Genomic DNA, 17,493 nt, shown 5'->3' on the forward strand with positions numbered 1-17,493 from the left:
ATTCAACATAGTGGGTTTCCTGAATGACAGCCATCTTTATTTCAAAAAGGATATTACTTGCTATTTTCTAAACCATACGCATATTTTGCATGAATATGAAAAATACAGAGAGGTAATCAATTCCAGTGGATAACACTTGAAAGTTAATGCATTATTCGAAGGATGGAGGCATTTTAAAATATGTAATTTTAGTAAGAGTTCACATTTTTCTTTTTCATTTTAAAAAGACATGAAATGGAGATTTCCTGCTTTTCTCCTCCAAATCCAAAAGGGTACATGGGAATGGCTAATAACATATAGGGATGTTAAATATGCTATAGTCCAAAAAACAGTAAAAATGCATAAAACAGTAGTACTCACTAGTACACTTAAAATTTAAATTCACCTCTTCCTGAATAGGGGCCCCCTATTCACTTACACTCTATCATTAGCGTAATTTAATAAAAAATGTACACTAAGCAGTTGAAATAGAAATGAGTTTGAAAGTATTCAGAATTATTTGACTGCTTTATCGGTACTGTAAGAAATTCTGCAACAATGTTGGCAGCTGGAGCTGTGGGATAAGGTGCAGTCTTGGTCTTCCGATGTAGTTTCTGATACAGAGCCGGCAGAGTTGGCAAAGAGTGCTCGGAGTAGCTACAAAAGACGGGAAAGTCTTTGTTAATTAAAACTGTTTTTTTTTATCCGTTTAAAGATGCATGAAAGAAACCATAAAAAAACTTAGTATGACCACTATCCCGGGGCCATTTGCAAAAGCATTTATATTGCTGTTATTTCTGAGCTTTTATTGTAATTGTGGTATATTCCATATGGGTTCTTTTAAAAATAAAAAAAGATTTATTTATTTATTGGAGAGAGAGAGAGAGAAAGGGAGGGCGGGGCGGAGGGAGAGGGAGAGTGAGAATCTCAAGCAGACTCCCCGCGGAGTGTGGAGCCCTCTGCACAGCTGGATCTCCTGACCCTGAGGTCACAGCCCGAGATCTTGACCTGAGCCGAGAACAAAAGTCAGACGCTTAACCAACTGAGCCACCCAGGGTCTTTAAAACATTAACATCACGCTAATGAAACTGTTGTATTTACAGCCTCAGAAATAATAAAATAAAAATAATAAATAAAATAATAATAATACATTCTGCTTTTCAAAGAAGGTAGAAATCGAAAACCTCAAGAAGGGTCAGGCACTAAAGGGGGAAATTTTTAAGTTACCTTTTTATCTTTTTTCTCAAATTAGGTTTACTAGTTAAGCCAAAATGAATTTTTATTGTAGTGTCTGAACCAGGCTTAAGACATTCTGCTTTAGGGGCGCCTGGGTGGCTCAGTCGTTAAACGTCTGCCTTCAGCTCAGGGCGTCATCCCGGCGTTATGGGATCGAGCCCCACATCAGGCTCCTCCACTGGAAGCCTGCTTCTTCCTCTCCCACTCCCCCTGCTTGTGTTCCCTCTCTCGCTGGCTGTCTCTCTCTGTCAAATAAATAAATAAATAAATAAATAAATAAATAAATAAATCTTAAAAAAAAAAAGAAATTCTGCTTTAAGGGGAGGCTGGCTGGCTTCGTTGGAAGAGCGTGTGACTCTTGATCTCAGGGTTGTGAGTTCAAGATCCACATTGGATATAGGGATTACTTAAATAAGAAAAACTTTAAAAGAGAGAGAGATTCTGTTTTAGAAATAACAAAATCTTAGGTGTGAAAATATTTCCTGATTCCATTTCTACAACACATCAGAGAAGCTGCATGCCTTTAGAAAATGGGGCATGTTTCCAAATATTTATGAGCGGACATTAAACAGAAATACGTATTGTGTATGCTCAAAACAAACCGAACCTATTTAACGGAACCAAATGAGTATAAAGCTTAGGTAAGATGAAAAAAAGAAAATTAAGATCATGGTGGTTATCTTCTTTATAGATAGAACCTAAGTTAAAAAATTATCTGCTTCCACACAAGGTATTTTAAATGTTATGCCGTTATCAGTTTATATGCCAACAAAAAGATTTTCAGTTTTGTCTATTCCAGGGAAGTGTATTTTTGTGTTTTTAAATGCGCACGTACTCTTACCTTCGTGCTGAAGCAATAACCTTTCCACCAAACTGCTAGAAGTGGCTACATCTACAGGTCGCAGAAGCTCTGTGTTCTTGGCATTGATATCTGCTCCGAATTCTAGCAGTAAGCTTACGATTTCCGTGCTGGACTGCTGCGCAGCCGCGTGTAATGGAGTGTCCCAATATTTGCCTTTTCGTACATCAGCGCCTACATGTAAATAAGGAATGATGATAAATACAAACAAGGACCATTAGACCAGTCAGTTACCTCAGCACAGGTGGAAAGGTTTGACACCAAGAGGACCTCACCGCTGTCTGTGATGAGTTATTTCTCTCTCTCTCTATATATATATATACATATACTTCATATATACAAATAGAGATATTAAATCTTAAAACTTGGTACATCTGGGTAGAGAGTACACATGCTTATGTTCTCTAATATTTTTTCCTCTATGCTTGAAAGATCCCATAATACACAATATTTTTAAATTTTTTTAAAGTCCCCAAAGTAATCCTATTAACTAGTATTATACACAGATATTATGAACAATTAGGTTCACTCATATCTGTTTTCATCATAACTGATATTTCTTAGAATTGTTTAAGAGCTTAATGCTCTTCTTTTCATTTATTTTGAGGCAATAGAGCTCTTTTGTTTCCTGGAAAACTCATGAATCTAGATGTGTGAGCTATTTAGGTAAAGTGAATATAGATTTTCCTGTCACTTCTCACTCATATAGAGTAAGTCGGTAAATATATAAAGGCATTGAGCCTCTTTAAGTAGAAAGGCACATTGTATTTCTACACGCAAAGTAATTTTTTAAAAAAATCTTATATTTAAAAAAAAACCTTACCTGTTAAATTATTTATTATTGCATAGTTATTTTTTCTTAGTGTGAGTCCTGGCATGTGGTAATCATTCAGTGCATATGCGACAAATAAATACTGTGTGATACTGGAAAGAATGATAACTTCATTTTCCAGTATGTAAGTGGTTAGGACAGGAGAAATATCAGTAAAAATGCATAAGTCCTTTTCAACTCTGTTTTCTGATACTATCAATAAAACTAATGATGTTTACAAGAAGCAGTACATTTTAGGAGTCCCTTTAGGCCTTCCTGTTACTGTCAAATCTCAATAAATGTAATCATTTTCATATTTTTTAACAAATATAAAATGTTTAGTGAAAGAATGATAGTCCATAACAAAATCTCCATAGAGAAAACATAAACTCTGTTGGTTATGTCAATTTTATGGGAGAACAGAGCCTGATAATAACAATCAATCCACAATTACTAACAACACTTTCTCAGTATGTTTTTTACCCAATATAAAATATTTCATGGAAAGGATAATATTCATAGCAAAGTAAAAAAAAAGTGACAAAGAATAAACTCTTCTAGTTATACAAATTCATGGGAGATCACAGCCAGAAAATAACGATGTGCCAATGGTGAGTAGCAGAGGTCACATTTAAGACTCTTACTAGATGTAATGGGAGTGAACTAGCAGAACAGAAACTGCCTACAAGAAGCTTATAATTTAGCTAAGATAATGTGAACAACACAGGAAGGGGTTACTAAAACTCTGTCAGTGTATATCGGAGACCAAATGATTGCATTAACAGTAATAGAGTAGATATCCATTTACTCATTTTACATATATTTTAGGCCGCTACCACGTGAGAGGCACTGTGGTAGGGAAAGGAGATGATGGGAGAAAGGGCCTACTCCACATCCTCAGCAGAGCTCCCATTCTTATAGCGGGAGATGCCGCTATGGTCTCAAAAGATTTGGACAAGTTGCTCAGGAGGCTAAAGCTGAACCTGGAGGAACTGGTTTGTTTCAAGTAAGAGGAAAAGGCCGTTCAGTCTTTTTAGGGAAAGGGGACAGGACAAAGTCTGGGAAAGCACGTGAGTTCTTATGATTGGTAGGAAATAAGGTATCTAGGTGATTACTATCCCTAAAATTTCTCTTGATGGATTTATTCATGGATCGATACATATTTTGCAACATTATATTCAACCCTGAGGTTTTAAATTTTATGGCTTTTATAAGTAGGGCTTTTGGACTTGCGGGGTGAAGCAGAGTTATCAGGAACACAGTTCTTCTATTATTGGTTATATACTTACATGCAACAATGCTTAGAATAAAAACATTTTTTTTTCTTTTTTTAATAGCCTCCACACCCAGCATGGAGCTCAATGCAGGGCTTGAACTCACGACCCTGAGATCAAAACCTCAGCTGATGTCAAGAGATCAAGAGTCGGACGCTTAATTAACTGAGTCACCCAGGTGCCCCAAGAATGCTTTTAGCAGTGAGATATCTTTATACAGATTATTTAGAGAATTAAATATGGACCTGAATAATTGCTTGTGTATATGGACAGACTGGGAGATGTTTTAAAGAAAATTACCAGCATAAAGAAGCTTCCGGATGCAGTGGAATTGCTGTGACGTACAAGCCACATACAGAGGCGTTCCCAAATGAGGAATGTCTTGGTCAACGTCGATGCCCCAGGATATCAGTATTTCTAGGCATTCATGGTGACCTGCCAACATAAGGTAGAGATGAGTTTACTGTTCTTCAATGCCCACCCCCTTGCACCTCGCCTCATGCTGGTCCCCGCAGTGACTCATTGGAAAAAAGCTGGAGCACTGCATGTTGCTAAAGAAACTTCCTCCCCTTGTCACTGAATCTGATAACTAAGTTACCTTTACTGGCGGCCTCGTGGGTGGGAGAAGGAAGACACGACTCCAGCTGGGGTTTGGCACCATATTCCAAAAGAAGTTCCGTGCAGCTGGCACTGCCTTGCGAGCATGCATTGAATAACGGAGTCACACCATCTATGGTGATTGCGTTTACCTAAACCAAACCAAAGTTTAAGACTAGATTCAGACTCCTACGTGATTAAATGCGAGGCGTTTAAAACAGTTACACGATCCAACAGGAATCATTGGGAAAATGTGTGCAGTAAATATGACCAAGTATATTTAGTTCATACACATCAGCAAGCAAGGCTTTTAAGAGCCAAGAGAGAAACAGAAATATGATGTGGTAGGTAATTTGCAAAAGTAGGCATGCAACTAGTAAATGTCATGAAAATAAATGCATACTCCAGAATCAAATACACAAAAATGAATTCAATGGTTAGGTGCCTTTCACTTAGGAAAACAAGTCCACAAATGTAATGTTGACAAAAGCTGTGATGAGGTGGGTCCTGTTGCTGGTGGCAGTGTGAATTAGCGAACTTGGAAATTCTCTTTCTGAGAAGTCAGCTAAAGAAAATCATCCAAAAGACGGGCAAACATTTAGGCATAAAGAGGTCCACCTATCGCTGTTCAGAATCGTGAAAGCAGGAGAGAACTTAGAGAGCATTCTCTGTTATCATGCAGCAGGCTACCCATTTTTGCAATGACTGGAAATCCTTCTTAGAGCGCACTGAGAGGACTGAAGCAATGGGACTTTGATTCTGCTATTTTTGAAAACTGCTATGAAGGAAAGACCAGCAAAATGAGAACTCTGCTCGAGTCTCTTGGTCAGGAGATGTGACGTTATTAATGGTTTTAACAGGTACCTACATTAGCTCCAGCTTCCAGCAGAGTTCTGGCGCACGCCACATGGTCTCCGAGGCAGGCTTCGTGCAAGGGGGTGACCTGGTCTATGGTTACCGCATTCACATTATAACCCTAAATACGACATGAGTCATTTTGAAAGGTGAGCACAAAGTTATATGAAATCATCTTTACAAATGTCATTAGAGAGGGATATAGAAGATCAAAGACCCCCAGGAAATCAGGTTTAAGTTCAACAGGAGAGACCAATTCCAATGGAGAGGCCATAGAGTCGATCAGTTGTCAAAACTCCTCGTTATCGTAACACAACCATATCTAAACCCCAGTGTGCCTTAAGTATTTTGTTTAAGAGATTGTGAATATTTTCTTTAAATTCTGCTTCCTTAACTTTCTTTGGTCTTTATGAGTTATTTTGATTGTTATTGTTGTTTTGTTGTTTTGTTTTGTTTTGTTTTGTTTTGTTTTGTAGAACTAAAGACTGTTTATAGGCTGGATCACTTGTTTTGACTGGGGCTGTAACACTATAGATGAGTCCAGACTGGGGGAAAATACTCTAATTGTAGTAAGCTGCTTCGTGAATTTTTGTCCCTAGATAGCAGTGACAAAGGTCTATACTAGTGGTTGAGAGCTCTGAAAACCGAGTTACACTTGGGTTTGAAGCCCTGTTCCATAATGCAGTAAGTATTTTAATGTGGATGAGTACAATAACCTTTAAATGTGAGGGTCATCATGAGGATTAAATGACATGATGAAAGTATAGCAATTACTGTTACGGTGTCGAGCAGATGGAAAGTGTTCCACTTTTATTTTATTATCCAATCAAAACCAAATAAATGCTTTAAACAGCCTTATTCCAGCTAAACTAATGATATCAGACAAAAAATAATGAAATCTTATTAGGACATGAGATTCTTTGCTTTCTTGCTATTTTTGGTAACTCACTGTCTATTGACAAGCATACTCAGCACTATAACAGGAAGATTTTCGTGGCCAAATCCCCATAACATTACGCATTACCATGGTCTGTCATACCAGCACGGACAGGAGGAATCTTAGATGAAGGCAAGAAAATCACCACCCCAAATCTTCGTCACTAGCAAGCGGCAACTTTTTAGATCCCTTCAGTTACCTTTTCAAAGGTTTCGAAGTGTCTAGCCAGCAGTCAGACGTGGGGAGCTAATTCCCAAATGCCACACGCTCAGGTGACCAGGTGGCAGACCAACTGTGAAGGTCCGGATTCCCTTTCACGTCTGGCTTTGGGGACAGCCCCTGACTCTTCCTGCCTGGCATGTCAGTGGATATGAGGATACATGTCGAAAAATATCCTAAGACTGCTCTCTTCTCAGAGAACTGCAGGACCGTTTTGGTAGGGGGAGGGGAGAGAGGGGTTACCTTTAGAAATTAGACTTTTCTTTTTTTAAGATTTTATTTTATTTATTTGACAGAGGGAGACAGCGAGAGAGGGAACACAAGCAGGGGGAGTGGGAGAGGAAGAAGCAGGCTCCCAGCGGAGGAGCCTGATGTGGGGCTCGATCCCAGGACTCTGGGATCATGCTCTGAGCCAAAGGCAGATGCTTAACGACCAAGCCACCCAGGCACCCCAGAAATTATTGACTTTTTTGTGGGTGTTTTTTTTTTCCCCCATCAAGTGATGAGCAAACAAAATGATCACATGGTTACCATGGAACTGGAGAAACCTAAAGGAACATCTGGGCCTACATGTTCCTTTTCTAGATAAGAAAATAAAGGTCAGGGGCGCCTGGGTGGCTCAGTTGGCTAAGTGAATGCCTTCGGCTTGGGTCGTGATCTCAGGGTCCTGGGATCAAGCCCCATGTTGGGCTCCCTGTTCACGGGGGAGCCTGCTTCTCCTTCACCCTCTGCCTGCCACTCCCCCTGCTTGTGCTTGCTCTCTCTTTCTCTCTCTATCAAATAGATAAATAAATTCTTAAAAAAAAAAGGAAAAGAAAATGCAGGTCAGCTAGGTTGTGATTCACTTTAAGTATCAGCCTGGAGTCCTGGATGCCCTGAGTCCCAGGGCAACACCACCTTTCCTTCCCTCTCAGCCATCTGACAACATCCCTTTCTCCCTGACACTGGGAAGGACTAGGACAATGACTTCCAGATCTGGGTGTACATTTCAATCATGTCGGAAAATTTTAAAAATGCACAGGCCAACCCAGAATCCTTTCCATGTCAGTAAGGCATCTCTGCTTTTCATTTTTCCACTGATGCGTCTGAGGAGCAGGCAGGTGGAGAAGCGATTGTTCTGTCCCGTCCGTGGGCTATTCCCCACCACGTGTTACCGATTAATGTAAAAAAGATTGTGTAGGCATCTGCTCTGATGATCCCTTTCTGGATATTTAATGACTAAAACTTCCTTTGCAATTAGCTGTCCACACTGTATAGAGTTAAGCATATTTGAAGTGCTTAATGGATAACACGTACATCCAATTACTTCTTGCTGAACTAGATCTACCCGTGAACAAGTATACTGTATGAGAAACTTGAACTATTAAGACATAAGATTATACCGAAATATTTATAAAGAAATTTCAAAGACAAATGGAAACGAGGGACCTGACTGCTACAGGGGTTAAAACAAAAAAGACTGGGGGCACCTGGGTGCCACAGCGGTTAAGCGTCTGCCTTCGGCTCAGGGCGTGATCCCGGCGTTATGGGATCGAGCCCCACATCAGGCTCTTCTGCTATGAGCCTGTTTCTTCCTCTCCCACTCCCCCTGCTTGTGTTCCCTCTCTCGCTGGCTGTCTCTATCTCTATCGAATAAATAAATAAAATCTTAAAAAAAAAAAAAAACAAAAAAGACTGATGACATCGACCAGGCAGCTTTCTTATTTTTAAGTTGATTACTTTTGAAAATTAATGTGCTATGCTCGCGGGAAAGCGTATTTCAAGCCATAAGTAATATTTTACCTGTGATAACAATGTTCTCAGGGCGAGAAGACGACCTTGACTTGCTGCTTCGTGCAGTGGTGACCGATCTGCCCAAGAACCTGGCAGCAAAGGAAGAAAACAAGATCTGTGAGTCATCTGTTTTAACCCTAAAGGATACAATCAGGTCCTGTGAAATATACACTCTTCAGAGGTCGTGTTCCACAAGGTGATCAGGATACCTGTACCACAGACCAGCAAATCTGGTTCTTGTCTAAAGGAACCAGACTGGCAGTTTCCAAACACAGAGGACTGTAATGCATGTTCTGGAACTGACCTGTCCCAGAACTCCTGGACCTTCTGAACTATTCTCCAAAGAAGGGAAGGATTAAGGTCGCTTGATATGCCACAAAAATACATGTGTCAAAAAAATACTTTCTCAGGGCACTTCTAGCAAGGATAGCAGCTGGAACACCCACTCTCTACATTCCATACCCCGCCCTGCTTGTCCCCTCTTCTGTCTGCACCCCCAGACCGCCCTGGCCTTACAGTCTGCCCTAGGGCACAAGGGGGCTGCAGCAGGTTGCCAAGGACATTGAGTAGCCTAAGTCCTGAGCTGTGGAACAAGCAGGCTGGCCCTAGAAAGGGGTGTCCCAGGTTGGGACGAGCAGACTGTTGTCAGTGTTGGAAATGGCCTTGAAAAGTACCAAGGGCTCACTCAGGGCTCACTGATTCTCCATATACCAGTGGCCAGTGGATGACAGTACTGACCCCTCAGCCCCAGGCCCTGATGAGAAAGGCATTGACCTGCCATGTTCCCCCAACTCCCCCTCCTTACATGCCTTTTGCACCCCTCCCATTAGAAAAATCAATGCCCTCCCGTGTGGAAACGCCCCTGTCCTTCTCTGCCCCAGCGCCTCTTAGCATCCAGCCACCCCCATCTCTCCCCCTGTGGTCTGCCTGGGAGATTTCATATGATACTGGGTTGGTGCACAGTGATTTTCTTGTAACTTAAACAGGATCAGCACTGTTGATTCTATTTAACGGACATGAGAGATCATGTTGGAGGTTTTAATGTGATTAAGCATGCAGACTATGCAGATCAGAAAAACATTAATTTAAAGGGTATCAGTGGCTGATAAACTGAAGCGAGGGTGACCAGGGAGAAAATCTTCCCGATGGAATGGGATTATGTTTGCTAGTATCAATCTTCTTATCTACTACTTCTTCCTCCTATCCATGAGAGGCAATAAATAAGCATAATTTTTTAAAACGCTGCTAATCAGTCCAAGTGCAATTTCAATAAAGTCACTTAGCTGTTAGAAGCATAAATTTTATGAAAAGTGTGTCTAAATCTTCTTAAATAGGTCAGGAAAAATAGGAGAAACATAGTAAAGAGTCGTGCTTTAGAAACCACTTCATTGCTCCTGTGTTTTCATACCTTTGAAAAAGGCTACACATAGACTTTGGCAAAGAAGAACTTTGCCAAAACACCATAAGGGAGGTCCAAGCGACTCCACTGAATAAAATGTGGGTTACATGGGTATCGCAGGATTAACGAAATGCCCAAGTGAACCTGGTGGAGGGGGGAGAAGTCAACTGCCAATCATCCGTCTTTTTTTTATATCCAGTGATCTTATGAGATGTTACAGAAGATACAAATCCTAAGGGCAGGGACCGGAGGGTCCTTCTTGTACTAGTAGCTGGGGCCGAACGGCGATGATATGTGCACGACAGCCGCGCAGGCGCGCTGCGCATTCCCTCATTTCCTTCTCACCCGCGCTGTAGTGTATACAATTATTGGTTCTCTTCTAAAGCTGAGGAATGAGAGCCAAAAGGAGCAAAATCATTTAAGGAGAGTCCCATAATCTAACTAGAGTTGGTCCTCCTACTTAGGACACTGCACTGTTTCCCTTTCCATCCACCACGATGAGCAAGCCAGACATCCAATTCTTTGAGCTGGGGACTGAAAGAAGAGTTGCTGTTATTAGCTCTGCGGTATTCTTTCTTTCCAGTATGAGTAAAAGGAGAATTGAAATAATGCACACCAGTAAACATCTGTTGATAGGATCAAATTTGACGACAAAGCAATAATTCTTAAGAAAGTGGAACATGATTTCTTACTGAATAAAGTGCAAAAGTCACCGTCATAAGTAATATTATTTGGGGGAACAACTGTGATTCGAGTTTCAGCTTCTAAGATGAAATTTGATGCTTTAGAAAGCGTACACATCTGTTTATCATTAAAGTAAACAACTTGATTGCAGAGCGAAACTCTGGAGGACTTCGAACATAATATCCATTTTATTGTGAATATTTAAATAAGAAAATTATAATATTAACTTTCCAAAGAGATCACATTTGCGAAACCACTAAGTTCAGCGTACTCAGCAGAGCAGTAGTAAATTAATGAGGTAATCAATGCTTATATACACGATTTAAATAATCATTTGTAGTATTAATAATGATCATGTTTTCCCTCCTGAATAATGGCTTCATAAATTTCATTACCTTAATTTATCTCTAAAAGTTAGATGTTGAATTACATGATGCCGAATCATGATTGCTGCCTGTTCTTTCATTGTCACTAGCTGAAGGGCAATTGACCAGATGTTGGGATTGGGAGAAGTTTAGAGAAATGGCCTTTTGGATTCATTTTGGGCTTATTTCTATCTGGTATATTTATGAAGACCTTTAAGGGGCAGCAAAGTTAACAGTACTTGCAGCCAATGGAAACTTGATATCCCTCTTTTGCATACAAATATGTTTGCCCATCAAAATTATTATATTAGACTTCTGAACAATTTCAGCATTGCGTGCTTCACAAAAGAAAGGAGAAAAAAAGGAAAAGGGTCATTTAGAAAACAGACCACAGAAGGAACAAAATAAACTTAAGTATTTCAATGCAGTGTCCCATACCGCAACTGCCACGTTTCCCCTCAGACTGTCCCGCAGTTTCCTGCCCCACTGTCATTTTCTTCATCGCCAAGGCATAGGTCTATTATGGTGGGAAGAAAAAAGGCTGAAGCCTATGTGTATTTGTTATTATTTCTGTTAACATGACCTCCAACGGCAAGACAAAGGAGTTAAATGTCACAGTAATCTGCAGGAAAGCACGCGGGGGTGTCAGTGACAAAACCACTGGAAATCGGCCATGTTGGATGAGGAATCCCTTGGCCCATCAGGCGGGGACAACGGGTGGGAGAGTACACTGCCCGGTTGTTTCCTGGGATGAACTCAGCTCTGCACACGTGCCTGGGACCCCTGCTGTCTGTCGTTATTCCTTCAAGAACAGGGGGAGGGAGAGGGGGTGGGAGCAAGAGACTGAAGGGAAGAGTTTAAGGGGCTGGAGCCCAGCAGCTCAGGACAGGAAAGACCTAGGGGCCAGGCAGGCCAGGATCTGCATCCCAGTGTAGGACAGTGGCTTCCATGAAGTCACCTAAGTTTTCCCAGATGCAGCTTCCCCGAAAAATGGGACAAGCATCACCAACAATTAGACAGCATTGAGGGGGAACTGGAAATAAGCTGGTGAAGTGCCTGCTCTGTAAATGCACAGAAAATCATCACCTAGTATTCTTTGCTAACTGGTAAATAGGGGGGATTTTTATATGAATCTTAGGGAACAGTCGTTTTTCTCCAAAACTAGAGAAACTCCAGCTATACATAGCAGCATCTATTGACTAAAAGAATTTTCAGTGCTATCAGTTTAATTAAACTAAATAAAGCGACGGAATGATTTATAAATGCATTTAAGCCAACAATCAACATCTGCTACTACCTTTTTACTTTCCCGGGTAAGCTCTAGGGAATAAAGAGAGGGCTGTCTGTTGAAGGAGTGACCTATAGTACATGCCTGGACTCGATGCAAAAAGCTTTTTGTTTGTCTGAGCTCTGCTCACCTAACTCCCAAGCAACCCCACCTCACCAGCTTCCTCGTAATGCCGTAGAAGAATCTCTGAAATTAATTCAGTAGCAGGTGAGAATCAAAGGATACTAGGTCATATTCTAGCTCCTGTTTCCAGCTAAGTCTCCACCCTGCCCTATTTCTTCCCTTCAAAATCTGAAATTCGGCAACTACAAATTTCTATTCAAATGTGTTCAATATAAAATCTCTTACCTTTCAATATGGATATGCTTTATATTAGAAAGATTTATAAGCTTTCTTGAAACCAAGCAAAATTATACATAGCTTCATAGATAGCAGTTCAGTAACTTTTCAATCTCGTTAGACTTTAACGGGGTAGCTCAGATTTTTTAAATGTCCAACTTAATAAACTCTTAAGGATAAGTTAGTTATTCAGTGTGACAACTGTTTTACAAAACACCTGTTAACGTTCCCCACGCTAATCGAATGCCTACTGTGAAGGTCTCTCTGTGGCTACATGAGAGCTGACTTGACTATATTTAGAAACGACACCAGTCCCCAGACATCTGGCATATGATTTACGGGGAGCGCGCCTGCCCCATTCTGTAAACATCACATTGCTGGAGTAAAAACAGTCACTTTCTTAGATAATCTACAGTTTGGTAAGGGTCTATGCCATACCTAAATCACCATCTCCCCATGGCACTTCAAGCCAGCCACTGTTGAGGTAAATCCGGCTCATGTCTTGTTGTTTTTATCAGCATCAAAAAAAAAAAAAAAAAAAAATTGCTTGTCATTTGCTAGTTCCATTCGGCCATCTTAAAGAGCTCTAAGCTCCTTGTAACATGACCTTTCACCTCCAAAACCAAACACAGCTGGTGAAAATCTGATTTATTTTCAAAATTGCCTTTCCTTATTGATTGTTCCTCTTTGACAAATTGCTTATCCTGACATATTTTTTTCTTTACAGTTAAGTGCCTTGCGATAAAATCAAGTATTACAACTACAGCTCTGCCCAGCTGTATTACAACTACATCATCTGCTATGATGAAACCAATCTATTTTTTAGAAAGTCTTTTCCTGGCTCTCCTTTGTAGGCCAGGCACAGAAGTAGGATGTAGACTCACTCCAGAGCTAACCTCGCAGGGGTTCAGAGGACTCTCTGAGTTTGGTCACACTGACTTTCCTCAGTTGGTCCCCAAATGGGAAAGTCAGGACACTTATCTCAGACAGGAAATGATAAGAGGTGGGGAGCAATGGCATCTTCACATACGAACCAGTGCCACATGTTAATGCATTTTATGGCTCCCTTTGCTATAAAGCATTAAATCAACAATCTTCTTCCTAATGGCGATGGATTTACCATGAAACCAATGAAACTCAAGTTCAAGACCCCTACAGCGCACGGACACTTTCTAAGACTCTGTAATTTCATGTTATTTTGCTTAAAGAAGATCCCTAAATGCAGATAAGCTTCGGGCTCAACATCTGCCCCATCCCTATGCACAGGTTTGCAAAATAATTAAAAACCACCAGGCACTTACTGACCTTGACTGTGTATTTTTTCTGTTTAACCACATTAACAGAGCTACATAGACCCACGAGGGCATGCTTGACAAGGAGGGAAGTAACATGCTGTTAAAACCAGTCCCTTCCAAGCTTGAGACTGTCCTTTCTTTCCATTCCTGTTGCTTATCTGAAAGTTTTCTCAGAAAAATCTAGTCCCGATCTGAAACCACCAGCTGTGCTTGGGAACTTCAGGTATAAGTGGTGCGTTGCATGGATATGTGACTTACTCTAACTGATTTCTTGTTCACAGTCTAGGATCCCTTCATTATCTCCTAGAAGATAGTGTCTGGCCCCAAACAGAAAAAAACAACAGGTGAGTAAAAAAAGGGCTGGGGTTGACTTTAAAAAAAAAAAAAAAGACAAAATTTCCAACAAAGTGAAGACAATGGCTTCCCCTACGATATCCACGAATATCCAAAATCAAGAGAGAAAGAGATTTTAAGACCCTCTTCAGGTAACAGTGCTGCTCTTGGAAGAGACTACTCAGTCATCCCAAGCAGCTGTCACTGGTCCCTGAGACTGTGGGCAGAGCACACTGGACATCTTCAGATCGATCTGAGTTCAAATCCCAGCACTGATTCTAGTTGTGTGAACTCGGTAGGGATTTACCCTCTTGAACATCAGTTTTCTCAGCCACGTAGGGAAGGATAAGTCTATGTACATCACAGGCTTGTGGTGACTGTGAGGTACTTAGCACAGTACCAAACACATCGGAAACATGACAACACAATCGAAATTCCATTTTCGACAATTATTTCCATGTTCCTGCCCCATGAGCTTTTGATTACCTCTTCTAAACAGGAGGTAGAACAACTTAACTTATTTGAGATTATGAGGCTTTAGCTCACCTTCTTCCTCTTGTCTATAGCTCTGTAGGAGATATAAATAGATGGGGAATGGTCAAAATTTAGGGACAATGATCTCATCCATATGGATAGCTGTCCAATCTATGGCTCTTCCCTGGCCTCTCCCACAGTTTAGTGCCAATTTTAAAATTTACACCTAGATATTTTGCTGGTCTCTCGATACATTTCAAAAATCAAACGCATCATCTTTCTCTCAAAACCAGTTATTTCTTTTTGCTTCTCTTTTGCTTTAAATAATCCCTCTGTCACCTGACACTAATAGTATGGTCTTAAATTTAAGCACAATAATTTTCCAGGAAACTCATATGTGTTGACTGTTCCAGGTGCTTCTCTGCGAGGAGATCATTATTATTGCCTTGGTACTTCTTGTTCAATGGCTCTTCATCTTCCCAAGTGGTGTCCTAGCACCTATCTATACTCACTCTTAGGGGGATTTCTTCTAGTCCCACTGATAGAAATATTATCCACATGTTGGTTAGCCCGACTTTATACCTCCAGACCAGCTCTCACCTCTAAGTTCTAGACTTGAATTTCCAGCTGGCTCTTCAATTTCTCCACTTGGATAATTAAATGGGCAATTCAAGCTCACAGGGAAGACGGAACGCATGCTGTGCTCCTCTTAGATCTCCTCCCTATCAGTACCTGGCACCTCCACCCATCCGGGTGCTCCAAGGCCAAAACCCCCATGCAATCCTTCATTTCCATTTCTCACACCCCACAGGCAAACTCCAGTGAGTCTCCTGCCTCTACCATTCAAATATAACCCGGCCTTTGACTCCAGTGTCCTAACCTCCACGACCGCTGCGCCAGTGCGGGCCACCCGCTCCCCTCACCCGGCTTCTTGTAAAAGTCCGCGGACTGGCCTGTGTATTTCCACTCGAGGCCTTCCAATTGTCTGTTGTAACCACAGGAGCCAAAATGATCCTTTTTGGGTCCGAAAGGATCCAATGGCTTCCCTCTAACCCAGAGGAAAATTCAAAGTCCTTGTCATGCCCTCCAAGTGTCTCCAGGCTCCTCTTCGATCACAGTCTAGGATTGAGCAGGGAAGATGATATGAAAAAAGAAAAACTTGGGGGAACATGTATAACAGGTTTTACGTCGGACCCCTTCCACCAGCCACAGTGGCCTCCTTGCTTCTCCTCAAACACACCAGATGTACTTTCTTTCACTCTGCCTGCATTGCCTCTTTCTGAGAGATGCACGTGGCTTTCTGTCTGACTTCTGTTCTGCCCTGGCATGTCACTTTATGGGACAGGCCCTTCCTTGACCACCTCATAGGAAAAAGTCCTTCTAGTCCTGTTCTTTGTTCTCTTTACCCTGGTTTTTTTGTTGTTGCTGTTGTTGTCTTGGTTTTTTGTTTTGTTTTGTTTTCCTGAGCACTGATTGCTGCTGTAATATAGGTCTTAGAAAGTCGGACTTGGTATATTTTGTTCATTACTGTGTCCCCAAGACCTAGCACATGAATAACGTTCACTGCCTGATGAATGTATGTTCAAAATTTCATAAGTTGTGGAGCTGCTGTTGAGCTCGGGAGCCCTGCGCCTAAATTCATGGGTTCTCACACTGTGCCAAGCCTCTGGCCTTCCCCATCAGTGAGTCCTAAGAGTAGTTCCTTAAAGTGGTAATCTTGGCCCTCACATTCATCCACTGTGTATTCATTTATTAAACACTTCTGGTGATCTACGAGGGCAATTTTCACCCTTCTAGATGCCAGAGATACACAAAGATGGATGAAGTATGGTTTACTTCCTTTTGAATTCAATTTGGACTGTCCCCTCCCTGAATGGTCTTCCTGATTGCCATCTCTCTCCCACCATTCTTCCTACTGCCACACTGAGTTAAACCTCCAAGAGTATCTAGAGTCCCAGCCACCCCATACAGTGCCTTTAGAAAAACGAGAAAGGGCCCCCGTTTCCATAGCAGCCAAGGCCCATGCTGGGCACACGTGCTCCGCCTGCACAACCGCACAAGACCGCCCTGAAAACACCTCTGGAATCCTGGTGCTCTCCACCTCAAAAACTTTAATGGCTCGCCACGGAGTACAGTCTAACGTTCTCATCCTAGAGTAAAAGATTATCTGCAGTGTGGATCAGACCTTCCGTTTTTATGTTCTATTACCTGCTTTCACACGCCGCGTGCTTAAATTAAGCTAGACTGTTGTACCTGTTCCCCCAATTTTTTCTTTTTTCATATCATCTTCCCCCTGCTCAATTCTTTTTCACTGAGCATGAGCCCCAGCCAGGGCTTGATCTCAAAACCCCAAGATCAGGACATGAGCAGAAACCAAGTCCCTCACTCAACTGACTGTGTCATCCAGGAGCCCCACAATTCTCTTCCTTTTGTTGCAGAGTCATTTATCGGGTGGATCTGCTTTGCTGGGTTACCTGCTCTGCTCACAGGGGCTTAAGAAGTCCAGACAGCAGAAGTGGCTCGAAGATAGCCACCCTATCTTATGTGGAGAGTTGGACCCCGGTCGGGGGGAAGGTGTGTTGGTAGGGTGAGGAGAAGACAGCGAAGAGAAAGGACAGTGAGGTGGGAGGGAAGTGTGAGAGCAGAGGGGCAAAGGAACGGAGGGAGGGAGAGGCAGAGAGCAATAGAGATGGTTTTCAATGCCAATCCTGAGGCACAGCAAGGACCTAAGTCCCTGCTTTGGCCACGCCCCGGAAACGTCATAGGACCGAGGGAA

General features: G+C 41.7%; 1 protein-coding gene across 1 annotated transcript in view; it reads right to left on the bottom strand.

Annotated features, from left to right (window-relative positions):
• Window positions 1-508: 508 nt before the first annotated feature.
• Window positions 509-17,493, bottom strand: part of ASB5 (ankyrin repeat and SOCS box containing 5) — a 49,206-nt gene continuing 32,221 nt past the window's right edge. The window contains exons 2-7 of the mRNA XM_008708870.1: window positions 8,550-8,629; window positions 5,625-5,732; window positions 4,758-4,908; window positions 4,460-4,594; window positions 2,057-2,248; window positions 509-636 (exon numbers count right to left, since the gene is read on the bottom strand). Of these exons, the coding sequence (XP_008707092.1) occupies window positions 509-636; window positions 2,057-2,248; window positions 4,460-4,594; window positions 4,758-4,908; window positions 5,625-5,732; window positions 8,550-8,629 (794 nt within the window). The remainder of the gene's footprint in view (window positions 637-2,056; window positions 2,249-4,459; window positions 4,595-4,757; window positions 4,909-5,624; window positions 5,733-8,549; window positions 8,630-17,493) is intronic.

Source organism: Ursus maritimus, unplaced genomic scaffold (genome assembly GCF_017311325.1).
Source record: "Ursus maritimus isolate PB19 unplaced genomic scaffold, ASM1731132v1 scaffold_28, whole genome shotgun sequence".
Classification (NCBI taxonomy): domain Eukaryota; kingdom Metazoa; phylum Chordata; class Mammalia; order Carnivora; family Ursidae; genus Ursus; species Ursus maritimus.